At 39.5% G+C, this 23,565-nt stretch overlaps 1 protein-coding gene across 1 annotated transcript; it reads right to left on the bottom strand.

The window, feature by feature from the left end:
* Nucleotides 1-1,777: 1,777 nt before the first annotated feature.
* LOC140171134 (uncharacterized) lies at nucleotides 1,778-23,556 on the bottom strand. The gene is made up of 8 exons (XM_072194315.1): nucleotides 23,227-23,556; nucleotides 17,426-17,504; nucleotides 16,426-16,478; nucleotides 15,188-15,316; nucleotides 10,559-10,755; nucleotides 7,643-7,717; nucleotides 4,590-4,800; nucleotides 1,778-3,183 (listed from the first exon to the last, which is right to left on the bottom strand). The coding sequence occupies exons 1-8, from the start codon at nucleotides 23,411-23,413 to the stop codon at nucleotides 3,134-3,136; spliced, it is 981 nt and encodes a 326-aa protein (XP_072050416.1). The 5' UTR covers nucleotides 23,414-23,556; the 3' UTR covers nucleotides 1,778-3,133.
* Between the last annotated feature and the right edge of the window lie 9 nt (nucleotides 23,557-23,565).

Raw genomic sequence — 23,565 nt, 5'->3', positions numbered from 1 at the left:
AGTTGCAACAGTTAATGATGCCCACATTGGAAACATACATAAACACGACTATATACCTCTAGTGCAAAGGAAGTCAAACATCGATTTTTTCCTTGCAAATGTAGTTTATTATTTGGATCTTACTTTGTTTACGGATGCTAGCTTCCTGTCAATGTTAACTCTTTACACAGCAAACGGCTACAGCTTAACAGGGTGGCTTATTTATCTAGTACCTCATTCAATAGATCTTGGCTTTGAACCATACCACGCCTCATTTATCGCGACTGCTGGAGGTATTGGCAATCTCATCGTAAGTATCCTGTATCCGTTTATGACAAAAACCTTATCGCCTAGGGTACTTCTTTATATCGGATCTCTCATGATTACTTTGTCATTGGCAATGTACCCGGTAGTGTCACTCTTTCATTCGTATATCGGACTCGCTTTGCTGTCTGTAGTATTTGGATTTTGGAGAGCAATTGCTATGATGAGTGTGATGAAAGTGATAAAAAATGTCATTGAAGAAGAGAAAATAACCAATGCCGTTCTCTGGATAAATGTGGGGTACAGTGTTGGTTCAATCCTAAGTGGATTTTTCTCAGGTAGGTTCCATAAACTATCTATAAATTAATTGTATTAATCGCTGCTTTCAAAAGTTCCTCTCTGCCCATAAGCTCTATATGCAAAAAGGCAACAGAGACGTTGCTCCACAAGTCTCAGCACACTTCACAGGTTGTCGCTGACCACTATGGCCCAACATCATTCCATAAACCATCAAACAACAAATCAGGTACTTTGCTGCTTCAAGAGCGCACACCCTAGACATTCCACAAATCACCATCGCAACCAGGAGCAGCACCCCGAGTTTCGTACGGGTTACAACGAGACAAATTAGCAGTGAGTTCCTTGTCCAGGGGAATTTTAAGCTAACTCAATTTCTCCACGCGAGCGGACTAGGCACCGTCAGGGTTCGAACCCGCAACCTCTCGCACCATAGTCGAACTCCATATCGATTGAGCTAACTTGAGCTAACTTGAGCTAACTTGAAAACAATCGGGTGCATGAAAGTAATCATCGTCAGTATTTATATAGAATATTGAAACAATATGCACAGCTAGAGCATTTGCCGTCTTCAGTGTTGCCAGTCATGTTGTCCTTTCCTTTCAATTCTAACCAAATAATTTGCCAACTTCGGTTCCCAATGAATAAGAATGCTTTATCTGTTACTGAAATTACCGTTTTACCGTGTTTGTCACGCGACCAGGCGTAGTACGGAATCAGTTAGACTACATCGAATGACCTCGCTCAGCCAAGCTTTCCAGAAAATGACCTTCGCATGTCACGGTGACAATTGGTTGTCAAATGTTGACAGTTGGGATTAACAGGTGTCATACTTGAAGTATTTTTGGCCATAATCGCTTGCAAAGTTATGTAATAATCGGATTAACATGATTAACTACCATAGCAATGGGTGAAAACAATTTTAAATATATCGCGCTGCACTTGTACGTTCACGCGGTACCTCTGCATTGAACCATATCATGGGGATCACTTGCACTTGTAAGATTAGTATCTTTAAAAAGACCGGTATTATATTCAATCTATGATTGCAGACATACAAAGGTGATCAGTGCAACCTGTTTGCATTCCAGCGCGATGATATAATATTCAAAATTGTGTTCACTTAATGCTATCGTGATAGTACCTTCGCCAGCGTATAATGAGTTGTTAATTTATGCACCTAAAACATTTTATTAAAATATGACAAATTGCAAAGGGATCATTGACGTATGCCAAGTTAAACCTTTTTCAGTTTTATTTTCCTACGTATCACCATCATCTCGACACGATCATGATCTTCCCTTAGACTTATTTTTAACATGAGTAATTGACTTATTTCTTGCAGGCTGGTTCTTCGACCTAACTGGAAATTACGTCCTGTCGTTTTTGACATTGAGTGCGATATCTCTTCTTGGAATATGTCCTCAGTTTCTCTTGAAAATAGGCAATAACAGAAAACGAAAGTCGCTTAGCAAATAATATTTGATTATCGAGTTCATGGTCCTTCACATATACAAAAACGATTCTCTTATAAACCATCATGCGCACAGTTTCCACCTCGATACACCTGAGCATACATTTTCGTCCTAGAGCTTCCAAGCAGAGAACAATAAGCAGTGAATGTCTCCACCACAGTCTTTGATTACACTACACGGTTGAGTGCATAGCAATGTACGAGCTGTGGAGCTTCTAGCTGAAAATGGACCTCTTTGATTGGTTTTTGTCGAAACCTCAAGTGTTCCCTTCATCCAATCAGAATGTTTTTATATCTAATGAAAGCTGACACTTCCCCCTAAAAAAACACTTTTCGTCACTAGGCCAACAGATAACGCAATTCAATGTTATAGCAAGGGGAATGTGGAAAACCTCAAGTGTTCCTTACAATATTTTTCAAATTTTATGTCATTTAATGAAAAAGCACACTTATATCGTCCATATACTAGCGTCACTAGAATGAGCAATGGTCAATGGTCAATTTCTTTTTTTATGTCGGGCATATCTAGGCATTAACAGCTGAAATCTAGGAGATAACGCTGACGAAACTACGGCCAGGCACAAGTGACCTGGTGAACGAAGGGGGTCGCCGTAGAAAAAATTGCAAATCTTGTGCAGAAGTATTGGGGTATCTTTGAACATTTAAGTGGGGTAGGGTCATTGTGAGAGTTCAAATATGGTGAGTTGTCATTTGGAGAGTTTTAAGTATGGTGAGTTGTTACCTTCAGCATATTGGAAGAGTTTTGTTTGGTGAAGTTGGGATGTGGTGTGCTGTGTTAAGCAAAAATACGAATCTACACACCCCATCATTTATCTTTCTACAATGTATCACCTTTTCTACTCCGTCCAATCGTGCATATGTGTGCAGTAACAGTGCAGCTTTGCATCCCCCATCCCTAGTAGTACCTCCCAACATATCTTGCTCACCCACTATTTAAGAGTTGATGTTATATGGGTATATTTCTAATTAATCATTAATCTATTTCTTATTTTTATATTTTCTTATAATTCTTATTTATCTCCCTGCTTCTACTTCTATATATAATTCGATTATTGTAATTATATTTTATTGTATTTATAATTTTATTGTAATTATAATTTATGAATAACCGAAACAGATGTCTTCAGGGTCATATCCGGGCCAGTGACCTGTAAAAATAGAAGAAAATATAATGAATAAGAAATGTTACTGTATATTATGATAAAATACATAATGCTCCCACAAATTAGGCATAATATACAACAGATTATGTGTGTGTTGAGGTGTAGTTCGTTTTTGTCTGTTGTTTGCAAGCTGTTCTGCCTTGCCGATGGAAAACTGGGAATCATGGTGTATTTGGCAGGGGCGTAGGCAGCTTTCTTGGTCAGGAGGGGCAAAATAAAATTTAGGGGGGCACAGGCGACAAATAATATACCGGTTTCGTTTTTATCATGTTTATAAAGGCTTTATTAATGGGACGATGTGCGCGTAGCGCTCAAAATGTTTGTATTTTGCACTATTTTCGCCCATAATTGGGATTAAATGGCTTTATCGTATCAATGTGCGCGCGCAGCGCTCCCGGGCAGCGCTCAAAAAATTAATATTTTACACTATTTTGACCATGATCGGGGTGAATTTTGGCAGAAAAAGGCGCTTCTTGCGCCTTTTCTTTTCCTTTGCCATCCAGATTTTCTCTTTCATTTTTGGTCCGAGGGGCACTTTTTCTATAATTGTTTTGTCACGGGGGGGCACTCTGCCCCCTTGCCACCCCACTGGCTACGCTACTGGTATTTGGTCCTTCCAACGCGGTGGAGGACGGCCTCTTCCTCTTGAATATGTTATGTGGTAATCTGTTGGCAGACATCCTGATGACATGGCAAAACTACTTGAGACATCATTTGGACACTACACTGGGTTTTGTATGTTTGTTTGTTTGTTTGTATGGTTTTTTTTGGGGGGGCGGGGGTTTGTTTGGTGGTTTTGTTTTGTTTTGTTTTTTGGTGTGTTTTTATGTCAAGATATATCAATTCATTAACCGCTGTTATCGTTACGATATAGCTGACGGGTTGGCGCCTAGATAGCTATTAACCTCCTTTTTGAAGCTGGTCCGTTTCACAATTCCTGGAATGTCAGGCGGTAGTGCATTACATGATTACATGTGCGGGCTGTAGATGGAATGAAGAACTGCTCATGACTGAGAAGGTAAGATCTTGGAAATTGAACTGCAAGGTCGATAGATCAAACTGAGCGATGAGGACGCTGGTCAGTTTGGAGCTGACCAAGAAGTAGTTAGCATAGTAACTCGGGAGCATTCCCATAAAACATTCGATGGAACATAGTAGTGACTAGTGGCACCAACTGCTGGGCCAAAGGCTGAATTATGTAGGAGTTGCTCCATGCCATGCCGTGCTTGCATTCTCCATTTTTAATCTGATCATACTCGTGTAATTAAATATCTGCTGAGGGTGAGAAGGGGGGGCTAGCATTTTTGGCACGCCGTTTGGAAATCCCCTCACCGGGTGGCTCATAATTATTGCACAGTCCCTTACACAATATTTGACCCCTATATGCTTACCGTGGGCAACTTTGACGTCATTACATATCTCATGGTATTCCTTGCTTGCCAGCAGTTTAGCTTGGGCTGGATTCCACCAATCGATGAGTTTCGAGTCTTTCCGAGTCATCATAGCGTTGCCGCCGACCTGGCAAACCTGAAGTTGGTCTGTTAACACCTCTACATCTGTCCTACCTCGGAAGAAGAGGTTACCCCCAAATAAAGCATCTACCTATACAGAGAAATAAAACAGCTACATGGTGAAAAAACTGTACTCCCGAAAAACATGTTTCTTAAAAACTAAAATGACTCGCACATAATGATCTATGCTTTTCAGTATACAAATATTGAATGTTTATGAGTTCAATGGTAAGAATATTTCCATGAGGTGAAATATGGACTGTTCCATTCAACGAGGCTTTGAACGATTAAAAACATTCAATTAGCATTATATAAGTTCTCTTTCGTTCAATTAATTTTAAAAATCACCACAAAAACAAAATAAATCAAAAATATCCAAATGTTTATATATTTTAGAAGCAACACGCGCACCTACAGTCATGGACAAAAGTTTGGAATATTTTATTATTTTGCAATGCCCTGTTTTTAAGTGCAGATTTCTTACCATCAATGACCCGTCAGCCATACGAAATGGATCACGGGTGTCTAGCAAGGTCCTAGGTACCATTCCATATTATACAATACGTAATGTAGGACAATGGCTTCTTATGCCTGACCAATGAACAATCAGGCATCCTTTTCGCAGTTATTTTTAGCGATTTGATTCGCATGGTTACATTGGCTTTTTCATTAGCGTGTGACGAAACCAGCCTTACTTTGTTGCATCTGTCTGTTGTATACGATATTTCTGATCACGGGGTGCGAGTTGAGCACAGATTTATACGCCCGCGTCATTGACTTACGTAATGGCGGCTACAAACAGAAGGATATTGGTGCCGCTTTAGGAATTACATAAGGTGCAGTTCCTAAAATTTTAAAGAGACGTCAAGAGACCGGAACTGCTACACCTAGACCAAGGTCAGGTCGGCCCCGAAAGACAACCGCCAGTGAAGACCGATATCTCCTGAGACTTCGTCGCAATGGCCACACGAAGCCTGGATATCCGCTACGAACTGAATGGCTGAAGTCCATAAAGGCGTCTGTTACCAGGACACCTGTGAATAATAGACTGGTTAGTGCAGGTTTTCGCGCAAGACGACAAATAAGAAAGTCGATGCTTCCTTTGGTCACAGAGACATAGGAATTTGACAGTAAGCCACTGGCGTAATGTGATCTTCAGAGACGAGAGCCGTTCCTCCTCTACAGACAAGATGGCCGATTCAAGGTCCGAAGACAGGTTGGTCAAGCCCTTCTTGAGGATTGTATCCTGCCTAGAGTCCAGACAGATGGTGGTGGAATCAGAGTATGGGGAGCATTTCACAGTAGGTCGAAATCACACCTCTACATGTTAGAAGGACACATGAACCAGGACCAATAGCTGCATGTTCTTGATACAGTTATGCTTCAGTTTGCAAGAAGTGACTTCGGGAACAATTTCGTGATCCAAGATGACAACACCACGACGCACAGAACCCTACGCGTTAGGGGATTCCTTGAAAATGAGAATGTAGAACACATGGACTGGTCGGCTTTGAGCCCGGATATGAACCCTATGGAGAACTTATGGGCAGAAGTATCCCGCAGGTTAGGTAACATGGACAACCAACTAATCGCCCTGCAGGACCTTAGACACATCCTCATTAGTTCCTGGGCAGATATTTCACAAGGAACCTTGGCAAACCTGGTCGAGGGAATGTCGCGTTGCGTACATGACCTTGAGCTGGCAATGGGTGGACACACCAAATATTGAGTTGTGTTTTCTCACTCAAGCTACTTATCTAAACATGTCACGGTGAAAGTGTCTTTGATCTCATTTTATGATACAAAGAGACCGCCAAAAAGTGTTGCGATTGTGTGATCCTTTCATTGTAATGCGCTTTTGTATCTTTCAATTAAATTCAACTGAGCACTACTCCAGAACAATAAACCTGTTCCCAGCATGATTGAAAACGGCATTTAATACAAAAAATAAAAATATTCCAAACTTTTGTCCATGTATAATTGGCGAATCGAGGTGGAAACCTCGCGCTATACGCTCGCGCGTCAGTGTTGCTATTGTAGCTCCGCGTCAGTACAATGGGAAAATGACAATTGCACAGGCGCGTAGTGTAGTAGTCCTGTTGCAGCTGACCGCAAAAAATAGCAGAAATAATCAATCGTAATTGGCCAATCAAATGACAAGAAACTTTGTATGAGTTATATAAAACATAAAATAGACCCAGCTTACAAATGCATTGTAAAATATCAGCTTCATCTTTTTCTTTAAATTGACCTTTGCAAGTTCGCATATAATGTACATTCAACAACTCTTCCTTTACCTTTGTACAGGAGCCAACCGTTGTTAATCCGTGATGAATCCACACTTTTACAGTAACGTATACGCGAACTCAAGCGCACATACGCGTGAGCACGCGTTTCGCGTTTGATTAGACTATTTAGGCACTTTACTTGGTTTCCGTTAATGCATGGGGTCAAAGGTCATGTCTGAGGATCTTAAGGTTGATGAATGTCAAGCTTCACACCACCCTACAACATGGTTTCCCTTGAATAAACATTTTCAAAAATTAGTCGAGTTAGACTAGTCGAGTTTAGACTAATGCAGGTTTACTGTGCACAGTTTACTGTGCAGAAAGTGTAATTTTCTTTATCAATTGCGCTTTTTTGCGCTTACAAAAGTCGCTAAAATCCACTCTAAAATCTGGTAATATGGGCTATTCCAGTTATAATCCAAACAGGAGACATGACCTTAATCTCCGATCCCATACAAGGGGTATATCTTTCAAACAGAGTCGCACATGCAGGTAACCTCATTTGAAATTCAAACTCCCTGTGTGAGAGATTAAGGGCATGTCTTCCACGTGCGTGGATTTTAACTGGATCATCCTATTTATACCCATATGAAGCAGCGGGAACGCACTGCGGACCTCGGAATGAGATAAATTCATTATTCTCACCGTTCCATCTTCCAGCAAGTCGACACACTGTCCGACTACGCAATGTCGTACGTTTTCTGTTGGAAGTACTGCTCCCTGAAAAGGAGAAAAGGGATACGATAATTATCACAAGCCTGAAGCTTGCCTGAATTCACAATACCTGAATATCACAAGCCTGTATTTTAGTTTTAAGTTTGACACTTTGAGAAAGAACTTAAACGGCATCATGTAAAGTTTCATTTCAATCCCATTTAAATGTTAATAACAAAGGAATGTCATTTAAGGACGCACCATTTGAATCTCAGGGGGCATTTTAATGCATACCTTTATATACAGTTGGTGGGGATTTTTTTTACTCATCACTAGTGGGCGACGTTTTATCCTAGAAATCAAATAGAGCGTCCCTTAAGTTAAAAATTGAGGTGAGCGGTGGGTGTACGCCATTGGGGCGCGATATTTTTTTACTAGTCAACATTTGCACCACATAATACAATTACATGATATACTTTAGAACATGAGGCTGAATTGCGCTGTATTCAGTTTTATACGACGGATTTATTGCCATAATTATTACCCCTTTTACCAGGGTTCGAACCCACAACCTTTGGATTAACATTCGAGAGCCTATACCACAACGCTACGAGTCAGTCTACCAGAAATGCGTTTTTTCATCATCATGATCATACTTATTGATTACGGAATAACGCGCATACTATTACTTGTCGTATACGTATATAATCCCCGATCAACAGTAAACCTTGCCTCTGATTGTGTGGTTCCTATGCAAATGTTGACAAGTAAAATAAAAAATATCGCCATCGGGGCAGGTACGCCCACCACCTGATTCTGACTACGGCCGTCATAATAGGGCATCATAAACTTCTCATAATAGCTACTCGACTATAGAAACGTGTTAATCGAACTACAGCCAAATTAAATTAGAAAAAAATACACCAAAACGATCATTTTACTTGCATTAATTAATTAATAATGTTGTAGTACGATCAAAACCCAAACTAGATATGCTGAAGACCTTGAAATGACCTCTGATGAATTTGAAATTACTTTACACAAAATTGTTTTTTTGTGATAAATGAAGGCACTATAAAGTTTAATAACAATATATCTAATAAAAGAATGTGACATTTGGTTGACCTATGATGACCTTGAAATGACCTCCATCGCGACGGTTTCGAGGATGAGCCCACCTTAGCCTATGTCCAAAAAATGCATTTCTAAGATTGTGACCCCTTAATGACCTTTGACCCCAAAGAATAAGAAGACGAAGATAAAGAAGAAGCGTTTCCTTATCTGGAGTAACATCATACAATAGGTCAAGGTTAACATGTCTCAATGGGCTTTGACTTCTTTGCAAGCCGTACTGTTTTCCTGAGCCTGTTTAGAGCGTTTTATTTAATAGGTGCCCATGAATGTGTGCCAAAACACGCTTGCCCCCCCCCTTAGCCTTCGACTTGCTAAAATTTGCTTCCCCCTTTCGGCTTGCCCAAACATTCTTCTCTTCCATACCCCCCCCCCCTCCATTTCACCTTCCCCTTGGGCTAATAATTATTGCAGTTCCTTTAATAGGTGTTTTTGTACATTCAGGCTGTAATTTACATTGCCACTGACTGGCTCCCCCACTTTCAAAATCGTTCCGCCCCCATTGCTGTGCGAATTGGCCAGGTTTTTGGGCGAGGTGCGGTACGCCGCACCCGCCCTATATTGGTCTGACTATTGACCTACTTTCATGCAGCGTTGCAGAAAATATTTGTGCTAGTTATATACCCAAAAACCCACAGAGGTGATAGTTTACAGCGAGTTTTGTAATTATTACTTGATTTTGATATTGAAGTAATACGATAAAGTCATCATAGGCAGTAATGTGTTGGTTTTAAAAGAAATAACAAAAATAATTATTTAAGTAATAGAAATACTATTCGGAAATTGCAGCAAGATTTGCAGATGTCTTTATTTGAACAGTACCAGTTCTCCAGTTTTGCAAGTTTTCCTAATCTTTGGGCTAAATTAATAGTATCATAAAGGTCATAATTTTATACTGACAGCTTCGCTATGTACTTTATAGCTTGTATGTGCATTGTGTTCAGTGTGTACATAGGCTATTTACTTTTCAAATCTTGTGACAAATTGTGCTTGCTGATGCTTGTATAATGTATTATAGACAAATTATTAGAATGCATGTATATGTGCACCAGTAGAAATGGCCCAGGTTGAATAAAACAAATAAACCTATGAATGAATATTTTATTCCCTGGATTTTATTTGTTGGGACAAATAATGATATAGTTTGACGCTATGAAATATAGTTATGTTAATCATGATAAAGTTAGAAAGTTAAAAAATAATATCGAAATATTGTAAAATCAACCTTTTCCCCTCTTAAGTTGTATCAAAACAATATATTGAGGAAATAGATATGACCGATTTTGAAACTTTGATATGGAAAGATAGCCCAGACCTGTTGTCTCACCAGAGAAGATGAGCAGAAGTCTTCCTATCTGATGATAAAAATTTTATAACAATGTTTTTTATAAAATGCTAATATAAATCGTTTTCTGTTATGATGTGAAGGGTTAATATAAAAAAAAACCAGGGAAAATCTGTTCCAACTGAGCAGGGAACCAAAGGATGGATCCAAAAGGATACAACAGCAGCAATGGATAAGATTAAAATCAGGGAAAATATGACACAACATCCAATGGCGGAAACACAAAAAGGTAAAAACCCAAACGTATAAAGTTAAAAACTCTTTTAACTTTGTTTATACGTTTTGTGTTATTCCACCATTGGAAATCGATGTTGTGTCAAATTTTCCCTGTTTTTAATTGTGAAGGGTTACTCATTCTTTCATTTCTCTTGACAATTTTTCATTTGCTTGCCCTATTCCTTTTAAAGGAATTTTTATTTACCCCTACTTACAACAATATCTTCAGCCTCTGCAAGACAATTTTCATCACCAATGTATCCATCGAAGAAACCAATGGTCTTCCCGGTTAAATTTCGCCAGTCGAACTTCTTGGGATTTCCTGGTAGCGTAGCAAATGCCTGGTGCGGGGGCTTGGTAAATACATCGGAAAAGTCGAAGGTACGTTGTCTTTCAGAATTAACTCGATATCCTAAAATAATAATGATAACAATAAGAATACTACTAATACTACTACTACTAATAATAATAACAATAATAATTTCCAAGGGCGGAATTGCTTTACTGACAAAAGTATAGGATTCAATGAAATACACCGGTCGTTAAAAAAGTTTTTTTAACCCGAGGACATTTGGCGCGGACTTGGTGCAGGGGGGTGACACTAAATTCACGGCTTTTGTATTAGCCACGCAAACCTATGGCACATTTTGTTGGCTTGCTCTCAACAAAGTGAGGCAAGGTATCGATCGGTTATGAATAATTCACATCAACTCTTACTCAGCCCATGTGATTGAGGTCACCACATAAAGGTGTCGTAAGTTTAGCGAATCGAACCTGTTGAAGATAGTAAAAAGCGCCCCCAAGCAAGGTTAGACCGGGCGGAAGTGGGTCAACTACTATGATCCCATCAGGCCACAGTGATTTGTTTATGCAAGAAAGTCTTTTAATATGATAAGGAAATGTCTTTTTGATATAGTAATGTCGAAATTAAGACTAACTAACAATAATACGAAGGAAATATACGACAAGCATAAGATATGAAATACAGTGAGTATTTGAAGTCACAAAAATCATTTGAGCTTCCAAAATGGCGCCCGCGCCAATAGTATTCGCCTTGTGCTTCCTCCCTGTGGAAAAGTATCCCGAAAAATATCAATCTGCACTAATAACCAGCGTACACCACAAGACCCCAGAAAAAAACATAGGCTCACGTCAAGCCGTCTGCACACCTGTCTTCAATCATATAGTAGATTGAATACAATACCGCTCTTTTCACAGAGTTCATACCGCTCTTTTTAAAGAGACTAATCTTACAAGTGCAAGTGATTAGCATTTCTTTGACATCTATGGTTCAATGCATCGGTAGGTCCTACCGCATGAACGTTGTAGTCAGGGCTACGACACTCAGCTCATTTGCATGGCAAAATTACCCGTCTCCTCCGCAGCCAATATAGTCAAAATTGTATTCATCTATTGTTATGGTAGTTAATCCGATTTAAGTACGTCACTTCGCCAGCGTATAAACGTATTCTGTTAGGGAGTAGCCTACATTAAACAATTACAATTTTAAACTTTGTGATTGGCAATTAGGCCCCTATACCGGTAGGCCTACATTAAAAAGTATGCATGAGTGACACCCAGGATCGATTATAGTATTTGTTTACTAGCTACATCATATTTTGATGTTTCCATTTGCCATAATTTAACACGGAATAAAAGCAAAACTATAAAATAACATTTGCTGCCAAATCAACTAAGTTTAGGGAGTGTTCAGAAATACTTTGGTGGGGGGGGGACAATATATTATTTCGTGTTATAATTTTTTTAACACTCTCCCCCTCTTCGTGAACCCAAAACTTTGTTGACCCCGGTCTCACAAGTTAACGGACCTAAAACTGTTATGACCCCCACCCTCATATTAGGTACAAAACTATTTGCCCCCCCCCCCGACCTGTACCATTGTACATCAAACGATAGAGGAAATTCATTATTAAATAATACTAAAACTTGTATTCATGCCAGTGTTGTGAGTCGGTAAATTACCGGTTAATTTATATGGTAATTTACCGCCATCTTAATTTACCTTAGTCTCTCTCTGTGTCAGGTGGCGCTGTGTAGCGCTGCTGTGGTCTTCACAAGAGTACGCCATCTCACTCGATCCGATGCCAAGTGTGTTGCACCTTGCATTCCCTGGTTAGAAACCAGCTTCACGTCATTAGTCCAAGATGTTGGTGGACGTCCTCTTCCTCGTTTGCCTTCCATGGCCCCTTGCAAAATCTGTTTTTCTACACCTCCATGTTTCCTGACAATATGGCCAAAGTACTTCAGCTTTCTCTCCATTATGCCGCTTCTGATGGTTAGACTTGTACCAATCTTGTCAAGGATCCAGGAATTTGTTCTCCTGTCTTTCCATGTCACTCGTAGAAGCCTCCTGTAACACCACATCTCAAAAGCATCTACTCTTTTCCTATCATTCTTGGTCATAGCCCAAGACTCGCATCCATAAGTGGCAATGGAAAACACAGTTGCACGAAGTAGGCGTACCTTGAGGTCAATGGATAGGCCTCTGCTTTTCCATATGCTTGACATGCCCTGCACAGTTGTCCTGGCAATAGCCAGTCTTCTCTTAATTTCAGTTGTGCTGTCACCACTGTTGTTAATCATTGAACCCAGATATTCAAATTGCTTCACCTCCTCAATCTGTTGTCCATCTATCACAAACTCATCACTTTTTCTCTCTCTGTCTACAACCATTATTTTTGTCTTCTTTGTGTTCAGGAGAAGGTGTTTTTCTTCACTGGCCTCTTTGATGCGCTTCAAAAGATCAATCAGCTCTACTCTGCTGCTACAAATAAGAGTGGTATCATCGGCGTACCTCAGGTTAGTAATTCTTGTACCGCCAAACTTCACTCCACCTTCAAACCCCTCCAAAGCTGCTCTCATTATGTCTTCAGAGTAGATGTTAAATAGGTTTGGTGATAGCACACAGCCCTGTCGTAAGCCTCTTCCAATCTTGAACCAATCTGTGTCTCCACTACTTGTTCTGACTGCCGATTCTTGGTCTTCATATAAGCAGCTGATCAGATCCACAAGATGACTTGGAAAACCCATCTTTTTCATAGTTTCCCACATCTGAGGGTGGCTAACACAGTCAAAAGCTTTACTGTAATCTATGAAGCACATGTAAAGAGGAAGTCTATGCTCTCTGCATTTCTCAATCACATTCCTGATATTGACAATTTGGTCCCTAGTACCCCTTCCTTCACGAAATCCTGCCTGCTCATCAGATATTTCCTGCTCCATTTTGTTCTTCATTCTCTTGATGATGATCTTCAGAAGCACTTTACTTGCATGACAAATCAGGCTGATGGTCCGGTGATTGGCACACTCTTTCAAATTTCCCTTCTTTGGCAGTGGAATAAATACTGCCCTGCACCAGTCTCTCGGCCATTTCTTCTTTTTCCAGATGATACCACATAGACGCCACATTAGGTCTATCCCTTCTTTCCCAGTTGCCTTCCACAACTCAGAAGCTACATTATCAATGCCAGGTGACTTAGCATTTTTTTTTTTTTTCATGGCAAGCTCAACTTCAGATCTCAATGGTGGAGGTTCTTCCTCACTCGTTTCACACTGTACATACACCTTGTCATCTTGTGCCTCAAACAGCTGGGAACTATACTGAACCCATCGCCTTTTGATGTCTACACTTTCGGTAAGAGTGTTACCTTTCTCATCATTTATAACATCCATCCTGGGGATCCACTTCTTGGTAAGTTCTTTGGCAATACCAAAAGCTATTTTTGAGTCACCCTTACATCTTTCCATTTCCACACACTTCCTTTCGATGTAGTTTCTTTTGTCCTCCTTAACACTTTTGGAGACCTCTTTGTTTAAGCGTGCCCATTCTTCCTTTCCTCCATCTGCCTTTGCTCTCTTCCTGTCATCAGCTAGGTTTAAGGTCTGCTGAGAGATCCACGGCTGTTTCCGTTTCATCTTTCTAGGGATGTACTTCTTTGCTGTGCTCTGGACTGCTTCTTTCATGTCTTCCCACAATTCATTTGGGGTCTGCTCCTCTTCATTAACTTTCAGTAACTCATCAAACCTGTTCTTCACATCTACTGAATATTGAGTGGGAATGTTGTCAACATCATACCTGGTAGGTGGTGCATTGTCTCTCTTAGCTCTCAGTTTTAGTTTTACTTTGGCTACAAGTAGCTGATGGTCACTACCACAGTCAGCGCCTGGTCGTGTCCTGACATTTTGGAGTGATGTTCTCCACCTCTTCCTGACCATGACGTAATCGATCTGGTTTCTTGTTCTATCTCCTGGGCTCATCCAAGTCCACAGTCTCCGTGGATGATGCTGAAATAACGTGTTCCCAATGACTAGGTTATTAGCTTCACAAAATTCCTCCAGTCTGTCTCCACGTTCATTTCTGATAAATAATGTTATCAGTAGCGTAGCCAGCGGGGGGGGCAGGGGGGCAGAGTGCCCCCCTGACAAAAAAAATGAAAGAAAAAGTGCCCCTCTGACAAAAAAAAAAAAAAATGAAAGAGACAATCAGGCAAAGGAAAAGAAAAAGGGCAAGGAGCTCCTTTTCTAGCAAAATTCAGGGCCAAAATAGTGTAAAATACAAAATTTTCGCGCTACGCGCGCACATTTGTAACAATAAAGCCCTTTTTAGCCGGATAATGGGCGAAAATAGTGTAAAATACAATTTTTCTCACGCTACGCGCGCACATCATCCCAATAAGGCCCTTTTCGGGAAGCTCGAAGACATACAGTCTCTATGTATTGTATGATGCAACTGCATTTTTTTTCGTTTGTGCCCCAAAAATTTATTTTGCCCCCACTGACCAAGAAAGCTGGCTACGCCCCTGAATGCTATAGTATAATCTTACCACCACATGAGTCAAACCACCCTGCCATAAGCCCAGATCCTCCTCGTGATGTCTCTCCGGTCTGGCTGTTCCAACAATTTTGCCAGAGGTCAGTCACCATCTTACAATTCTTGTTGGCTATTCTGCAAACTGTGACAAAAACGATTGCGCACCGGCAAGTTTAATTTGCATAAAAGAAAGAGCATAATACTGCATAACTAAATAAAACGCCAAAGGATTCTCAGGCTAAAATAAGTAAAATTAAGTTGCCAAAGTTGAGGAGTTCATTGAATTCCTATGCATATAGTTCAAGAATCATGGTGTTAGACCTGTTTTCTCTGATGATCGTTCAGTGGCTCCGGAACCGCGGGCCTGACCCCTCCCAGTAATTTTGGTGAGGAGCCCAAGTACCCCAGGGCTCCCCTCCCCCTCCAATAATCTCAGGTAAAATTCATAATTTTAGGATAAAATTCATAATTTTAGGATAAAATTCATAATTTTAGGATAAAATTCATAATTTTAGGATAAAATTCATAATTTTAGGATAAAATTCATAATTTAATTCAAAATGTATGGTACAAAAAATATATGCATTTCAAAAGCTTCCGCCCAAAACCCCCTCCACCACCCTCACCCTTCAGCGTTTTGCGCCTCAGAGCAGGCCAAAAATTCCCCCCTCCTCCCCAATATTAAAAATCTTTCGCAGCCTATGTCGTTAGACATCAAGTCTTTGGAGCCAAACTCGCCTCATCATAATTCAATAACCTCAACCAACAGTAAATGCTCAAAATGCAAACTCAAGCGAGGGGTCCCCCCAATGAAAAAGGTAAAGTAGGCTTACTTCTGAGAGTTATAAATTAACCTCATTTTAACCTTAAAACCACAATTTTTGCTCGCTTCGCGCGCATTCCATTTTTATACCATACCGTATGTCACCAGTTTAGCTTCAATATGCCATATTATAAACTTCTTTTGTCATCAAAAAGTGCAGGATTCACTATATTTCAAAACAATTTTCCAACCCCATCCCTCCCATGTCAAAAAAAACAATTACCCCACTCTTCTGGGGACATATTCCAAGCAGATCCCAAGACTCCTCAGACACCCCCCCCCCACACACACACACACATTCCAAGCAGATCCCAAGACTCCTCAGACACCCCCCCCCCCACCCCCACCCCCCCAAACCCATCCATCCTTGTCGCTCTGTGCGACAAAGGTGTTGACCAAGTGTATCGAATGTATAACTTGACTTTTACCTGCATTCATAATATCCGGAGAAAATCCTTCCACCTTGCCAGTTTCTTCACTTCTGTATATTGGGAAGAAGAAAGAAGCAGCAAATGTACAGAGTTGAGGGAGTGTAATGTGCTCAGGTTTAGAGGTACAGTAATTTCGGATAACGACACCCTCAAAAGCTAATGCAGGGCTCAAATTTCAAATTTGGGCGAATATGGATTTTTAAAAACCCATGTCATTGTATTCCTCTCATTATTAGGATTCAGAAAAAGCATAGTTTGACCTATTTATAGTTATTGAGTTATAGGCATAAATGTTAAATGTTGGTCTCTACCATTGTCCACAGGAGTAAAAATATTTAAAATACTCCGATTTTGATCAAAGTGGTCTCAAATTGTTCCGCTTCGTATAACAATTTCAACAAAGAATAGTTTCTATATCTAGGGTGTTTTGTTACCTGGGTAACATACCAAAAAAGTAAGGTTAACATGATTCAATGGGCTTTGACATTTTTGCACTGTTATACAGGTAACGAAACACTTGAAATATGGCAAACTATTCTTTGGTTGAAACGTCTTTCCAAGTGGAACAATTTGTGACCACTTTGATCAAAATCGGATCATTTTTTATTTTTTTACCTCTGTGGACAATGATGGAGACCAGCATGACATTTGACCTTTATGCCTATAACTCAAGAACTGTTCATCGGAGACAGGTCAAACTATTTTTTTTCTGAATCTAATAATGAGAGGAATACAATCAGATGGTTTTAACCATATGATATGGAATTTGAGCCCTGCATTAGCGGCTATTTTAGATATAATTGCAAATAACCATTTTGTCCCCCTATTTCCTTTTTTCTCCCTTTTGTATATGTTGCTCAGGGGTGCAACTAGCAAGCAAACACATTTGGCGTTCCATTTGTGATAAGGATTGCAACGTCTTGACCCGGGAGGCTGGGTTAGAGGTTGGGGTTTGTGTATTGTTTACAATATCTGACAATAATAATTGGATACTTGCATATAAAACTGATTGTGCCCCCCGTGTGCAGCGTGTAGCAACCAGACTTTGTCATCTTCGTAATCTTCAGATGTTAAACCTACGAATAATAACATGAATAGATGTGTTAATGTAGCAATAATTATAGGTGACATGAACTCTGGTTTGCAAACCTCAACCGTATGTCGGAAAATCATGAAAATTGTGTTGCCATGTTCAAAATGATTAAAGAAAAAACGATTTAATAAATTCTCTGCATCAGGCATAATACTATAACCAATCTCAGAGGATGATTTAAGGAAGCCCCATCATGCACTGTAAAAGTGTTATCACTAGAGTTTCAACTGCCACTTTACTTTTCAAATCCCATTGAACTCTGTGCAAAAGATGTTGTTTTAGAATTGCCCGTGTGTCATTATTAGTTGGTCGATTTCAGATCTTAAGTGATGTATGCATGAAGGATAACCCACAGCTTCTGTAGATAACATAAAATGTGAAATCGACCAACCTTTAGAAGGTGTTTTTATTGTAAATATATCTGTCCAAATTCAAATTTAACCATGCACGTGTGTATGCAGTGGGCGGGAGTGGGGGTGTGTTCACTCACACAGCTGTGCTAACCGCAAGACTTGCTGGGAAGTGCTTAAATCATCCTCTGAACCAATCTTGACAGAATCTATAAAGGTGCGGGTTGAACATCTTGAGGGGCCTATTCAAGAATGACATTCTTGTTATTGTCATGACTGTGTATAAAGAAAAAATACTGTGAGATATACGAATCTTATGATGAATCTCAACACAAGGAAGTATAGTAAGTCCTTTGGGTCAAAAAGGCCGAATACGTTAGTAAAAAGTAGTTAAAAGCTATTTAAATCCATAATGTACGTATCTTTTATTTTATTTTCCCAAACTGAAAATTGCAGTTGCATCATACAATACATAGAGACTGTATGTCTTCGAGCTTCCCGAAAAGGGCCTTATTGGGATGATGTGCGCGCGTAGCGCAAAAAATATGGTATTTTACACTATTTTCGCCCATTATCCGGCTAAAAAGGGCTTTATTGTTACAATGTGCGCGCGTAGCGCGGAAATATTTTGTATTTTATACTATTTTGGCCCTGAATTTTGCTAGAACTGAACAGTCCCCTGTTGAAAGAACTCCATTGGCTTCGTATAAAAGAACGCATTACTTTCAAAACTCTGCTTTATATATACAAGTCACTGAATGGGCTGTGTCCCCGGTATATCGATGAGTGCCTAACTGTTAAACGTCCTCATGAGGGCTCAGTCACCACACGTTCGGACCACGGTCTCAATCTTCGTGTACCAAGGACGAACAAGGGTGCCGGGGACAGGGCCTTTTCAGTGGTTGCTCCTTACAAATGGAACTCAATCCCCCTAAATATCCGCAGTGCCCAAACTGTCACCGGGTTCAAATCCCTTCTGAAAACATACCTTTTCTCATGATGTTGCTTTTGTTTGTTTTGCTTTGTTTTCTGTGTTTCTGCGCTTTGTATCCTCTGGTATTAGGCGCATTATAAATGCCGTGTTACTTACTTACTTACTTACTAGAAAAGGGGCTCCTTGCCCTTTCATTTTTTTGTCAGGGGGCACTCTTCCCCTACACCCCCGCTGGCTACGCTACTGATAAGGAATGAATTGTATAACTGGGATTTATTTTTTCAAAGGTTTCCATGACTACTTATATAATGAGAAGACGCATGAATAATTTCCATTGTATTATACAAATTTTTATGATCAAATGACCCGTGAATTCTGTATAGCTAAGAATTAAGTTCATTACATATTACAGGTAGACCGACCACTATTTTAATAGTTACATACATTTTAAATTTAAAAATTTAGTTTTAAAATATGATAAAAATATGGAATGACTTCCTCTTCTATTTGTTTGCACTCATCAAAGTTTCATATTTATAACCATACATTTTGGCCAAGGATTATAGACTTTAGCAAACTTATTTCATGATTTTGCATCTTACGCGCTAATTTTACATGAATCTGTTGACTGATTGCAAAGATATGAGCGACTACATAACGCATGCGTCAATTCACTTAAGTTTGGAAAAAGGTCATCTCACCACCCCCAATGTCAATGGGCTTTATATTTTGTTCCGTGAAATAATTTTCGTTCTTTTTAAACAATCTGTTTCTTGCAAAACATTTAATTATGTTCGGTACTTGTAAATATCTTCTTTCGTCAAAGTTATAATTATTGCATATAGAATTATTGCATATTCCAGCTGGCTAAAAAGTCTTACACATTAATGTTTTTGAAATATTTCCAAGAAATGTTAATGTTTAGGCATGTTATGCTGTTTATGAAACCCCGGGATGAAACTCCGAGAGTAGAGGGGTCCTCCTTTAGACTAAACGGTTACCGGACCAAATGGTTATAGGACCAAATGATTATTGGACGTAGTGGTTATATGACCTAATGGGTTTAGACGAAATGGATATACACGAAATGGATATTAGACCAAATTGTATTAGACCAAATGGCAAATTATTATATAAATTTATTTTTTGTAACTGAACACATTTGAGTTGACAATGGGCATTCCTTTTGAAAATCTTCTTTTGTTTTCTTTAATTTTATTTTCAAACGGCATGCCATTTGTCAACCCAAATGTGTTTTTGTCAAAAAAGTACATTTCACAAATAGGGCCTTTGTAAATAACAATGTGTACAGTTTGACCTGGCATGTTCAATAGACCAGAGAGATCTCGTGACACAATGCCAATAAGATGTGCCTCGATAATTGCAAATAATAGAAAAATCTGTGCTGAGTATATAAATTCATGGTTTGCTTGCTTCTTTGTCGTCGACGTCGTCATCAATAACAAATCTTATTCGTGAAGTTATATCCATATCATATATATGTTTATATTGCCTATTTTGCACATATCATACCAGCAATCTGATACACCATTGATGAGATTCATCAGGATCGTTCAAAGTACAGATCCAATAAAAATGAAAGTACTCACTAGATATATTTAATATGCTCGTGCACCCCAAAGACAAACGGGACCCCCTCCAAACAGCTGAATCAATTTATGAAATACCTTGCAAGAGCTGTCCTAAGACCTACATTGGAGAGACAGGCCGTCTATTCAAAACTATACTATCTGAACACAAAACTGAAGCCGAAAAAATAAGTTCCAAAAATTGTACCAGATCACAAAGAAAGTCATCCACATCCCAAATTCATAAATCGGCAATAACTGAGCACGTCGCAGCCAGCAACCATGTTATCAAGGCACGAGGCAGCAATCATAGATCAAGAGACAGACAAAACCACGCGTTGGCTAAAAGAAGCCATATGGATCAGGAGCAGGGGCAAAAACACTATGAACAAGGACGAGGGGGCATACAAATTGGACAGAATCTATGACCAGATCATCTCAAAACGGCAACCTACAAATGTGGCAACACCATCACAGCCACTAAGGACTGCCGACATCTAGAAACACTATAGTCATTGCAGAGTGAACAAGGTTCCTGATAGGAACTGAAATATATCTAGTGAGTACTTTCATTTTTATTGGATCTGTACCAGAACTCATTTATTTAATCTGATACATCGTTGTGCCCAGGCAAAAACGATACAAGCCCTACAACATAAATCATTACGTTAAAAAATAAGGCAATAATGCCCTTTCAAACACTAATATAAGTTTTCATTCTATAAATTTGGAAAAAATAAAAATAGCACAATTATTCATGAACTATCCGTACATTATAGTTATAATCTAAATATGACTTTGTATTTCATTGTTTATATGAGAGTTTTTAAAACTGTTCATTTTGAAACTCGGACTATATATATGTTTATCGGTCGGCTGCGAAGCAGTTGGTCACAACACAAGCTTCCTCCAATTAGACCGCATTTCTGATCCAGGGTCGTAGCAAGTGGGTGGACAGGATGGACTAAGTCCAGGGGCACCGAGGGTGCAGGGCCCCAAGCAAAAGCGAAAATGAAGTGGGTTAGGGATTGGGCTGGTAAAGGAGATGTTAAAAGAGCCCCGCACTGTTACTTGTCCATGGGCCCTCGGCCGGCCTGATCTCAGCTGAAAAAAAAAGAGTATGGTGGTACAGTACTCTCTGTCTTCCCTACAGCTCCATACCTTACTTGATGTTGAATATTATATTTGAGCAATATGAATGAAGGACGTGCAACAGGGGCAATTTTTTTGGTCTAAATAAAGTCTTCGACTGTGTGAATCATACCCTTCTGCTTGATAAACTTTGTGATTATGGAATTATTGAATCTTCATTAGAATGGTTTAAATCATATCTTAGTGGAAGATCAGGTTGTAATTCTTGTATTGCTGATTTTAATATTATAAATATTGGTATTCCTCAAGGCTCAATACTTGGGCCACTTCTTTTCATTATTTTTGTAAACAGTCTTCCTATCAATGCAACCTGTAAATGTACAATGTACGCATATGACACAACCTTTCTTTGTACTTCTGAAAATCCAACTATTCTTGAATCTGAGCTTTAATCAAACTTACTTAAAATAATTTTGGTTTCAAAATAACAACCTTACTGTAAATGTAAAGAAAACTAAATTCATGGTGTTTGGTACACGTCATATTCTTGATAAATTTAATGACATTACTTTGAATTACAATAATGATCATATTGCGTGTGTTAACCAATTTAAGTACATTGGTGTTGTTTTTTATTCTTTAATGTCTTGGTCAGAACGTCTAAGTAAGCAGATGTTATAAAACGTATTAAATATTATATACCTATGATAATATCTTAATTATGCTTGCCAATGCCATTGTTATGCCCAATTTTGACTATTGTAGCCCTGTCTGGTCAAATTGTTCAAATGATATATCTAGTTACACTTGTGCCACTCTACCCAGCACACTGACATCGCCTGGCTAATACTTATTTGGTGCAGCAGAGATACTAAAATAAATACCCGGGATCGATACACGTGAATTGCTATGCACGATTTTGATATCAGACGAAAATCTTCGGATACCGGGGTAGAAAATGATGAATATCTCCCGTAAATGATTTCGTCTCAAGAAACCAGATGTGGTCTCATACACTTGAAAATACGTGTTGAACAGATATGATACTCGTTAGTTTGCGTCTTGAGAAAAGGCCGTGCGTCTTGAAATCGAAATCTGACCAAAATACTAATTTTATATTGCGTTGGTCCTGTATGGACTACAGCGCGCTATAGCTACACTCACTACTCCAGTGGAGGCAGTATGACCATTGACCGCAATGTCGTATACAAGCTTACTCACACAGCGAGAAATCAATTACCCCGGCTATTGTCAGTAGCCTCAGTCAGGTCACTTGGCTAATTATGCCTCTCATAAGGTCGGAATAAAATGGCCATGCGTGGCTGTGGATTCAACCTACCATGGCGATTTCTACCATGAAGATATCGGGGCGATGACACTGTGCCCAGTAGAGCTCAGCAGTAGGTTATTTGCCGATACCACTGCTCCCTGTAAATGTTTTGCTTTTCTCTTTTACATTTGGGCCTTATGGTCCTAAACTTGAATTGTGCCCCAGGGGCCAAGATATCATTGACCTTTTGGCCCCTGTAAACATGGTAAATGTTATTTACATTTTGGCTATTGATTGTTAAAAATATTTGGACTCATGAAGCTCAAATGCCCTGCTGCTCGTACTACAGAGAGTCACTATGTCAATATCTTCTTACGTAAGAAAGGTAGGGGCCAAATAACCTAGATAACAAAGGGACCCTGTCAACAACTGTTGACTTGCTGACAGCAAACTTATGAATCAAATCTTACCTACGTTAACCACGCTAGGTGATGCTGATGATCCGTTCTGTTTGGACAAACTGACAATGGCAATGACGAAGGCCGCAAAAGCGAAACATAACGCAGCAACTAACACCACAAGATACAGTTTACTATTTTTAGCACGCCCCGAATTGTCGTTTTTGTACAGCTCCTTTTCAGAACTAGCAGATTCCATGATTGCAGCTAGATTTTGTCCTCTTACAATGGTTCTTCTGTCCAATTACAGCCCGGGGTTAAAGCAAAACGCCCTGTCTGTCCCTTTTGGTGTGAACGTGTGTAGATTTCGTATGTAACCGTTAACTACGTTCACCCTTGATTGATTAATTT

Source organism: Amphiura filiformis, chromosome 15 (assembly GCF_039555335.1).
Source record: "Amphiura filiformis chromosome 15, Afil_fr2py, whole genome shotgun sequence".
NCBI lineage: Eukaryota > Metazoa > Echinodermata > Ophiuroidea > Amphilepidida > Amphiuridae > Amphiura > Amphiura filiformis.
This window is presented reverse-complemented; position numbering and strand designations above follow the sequence as displayed.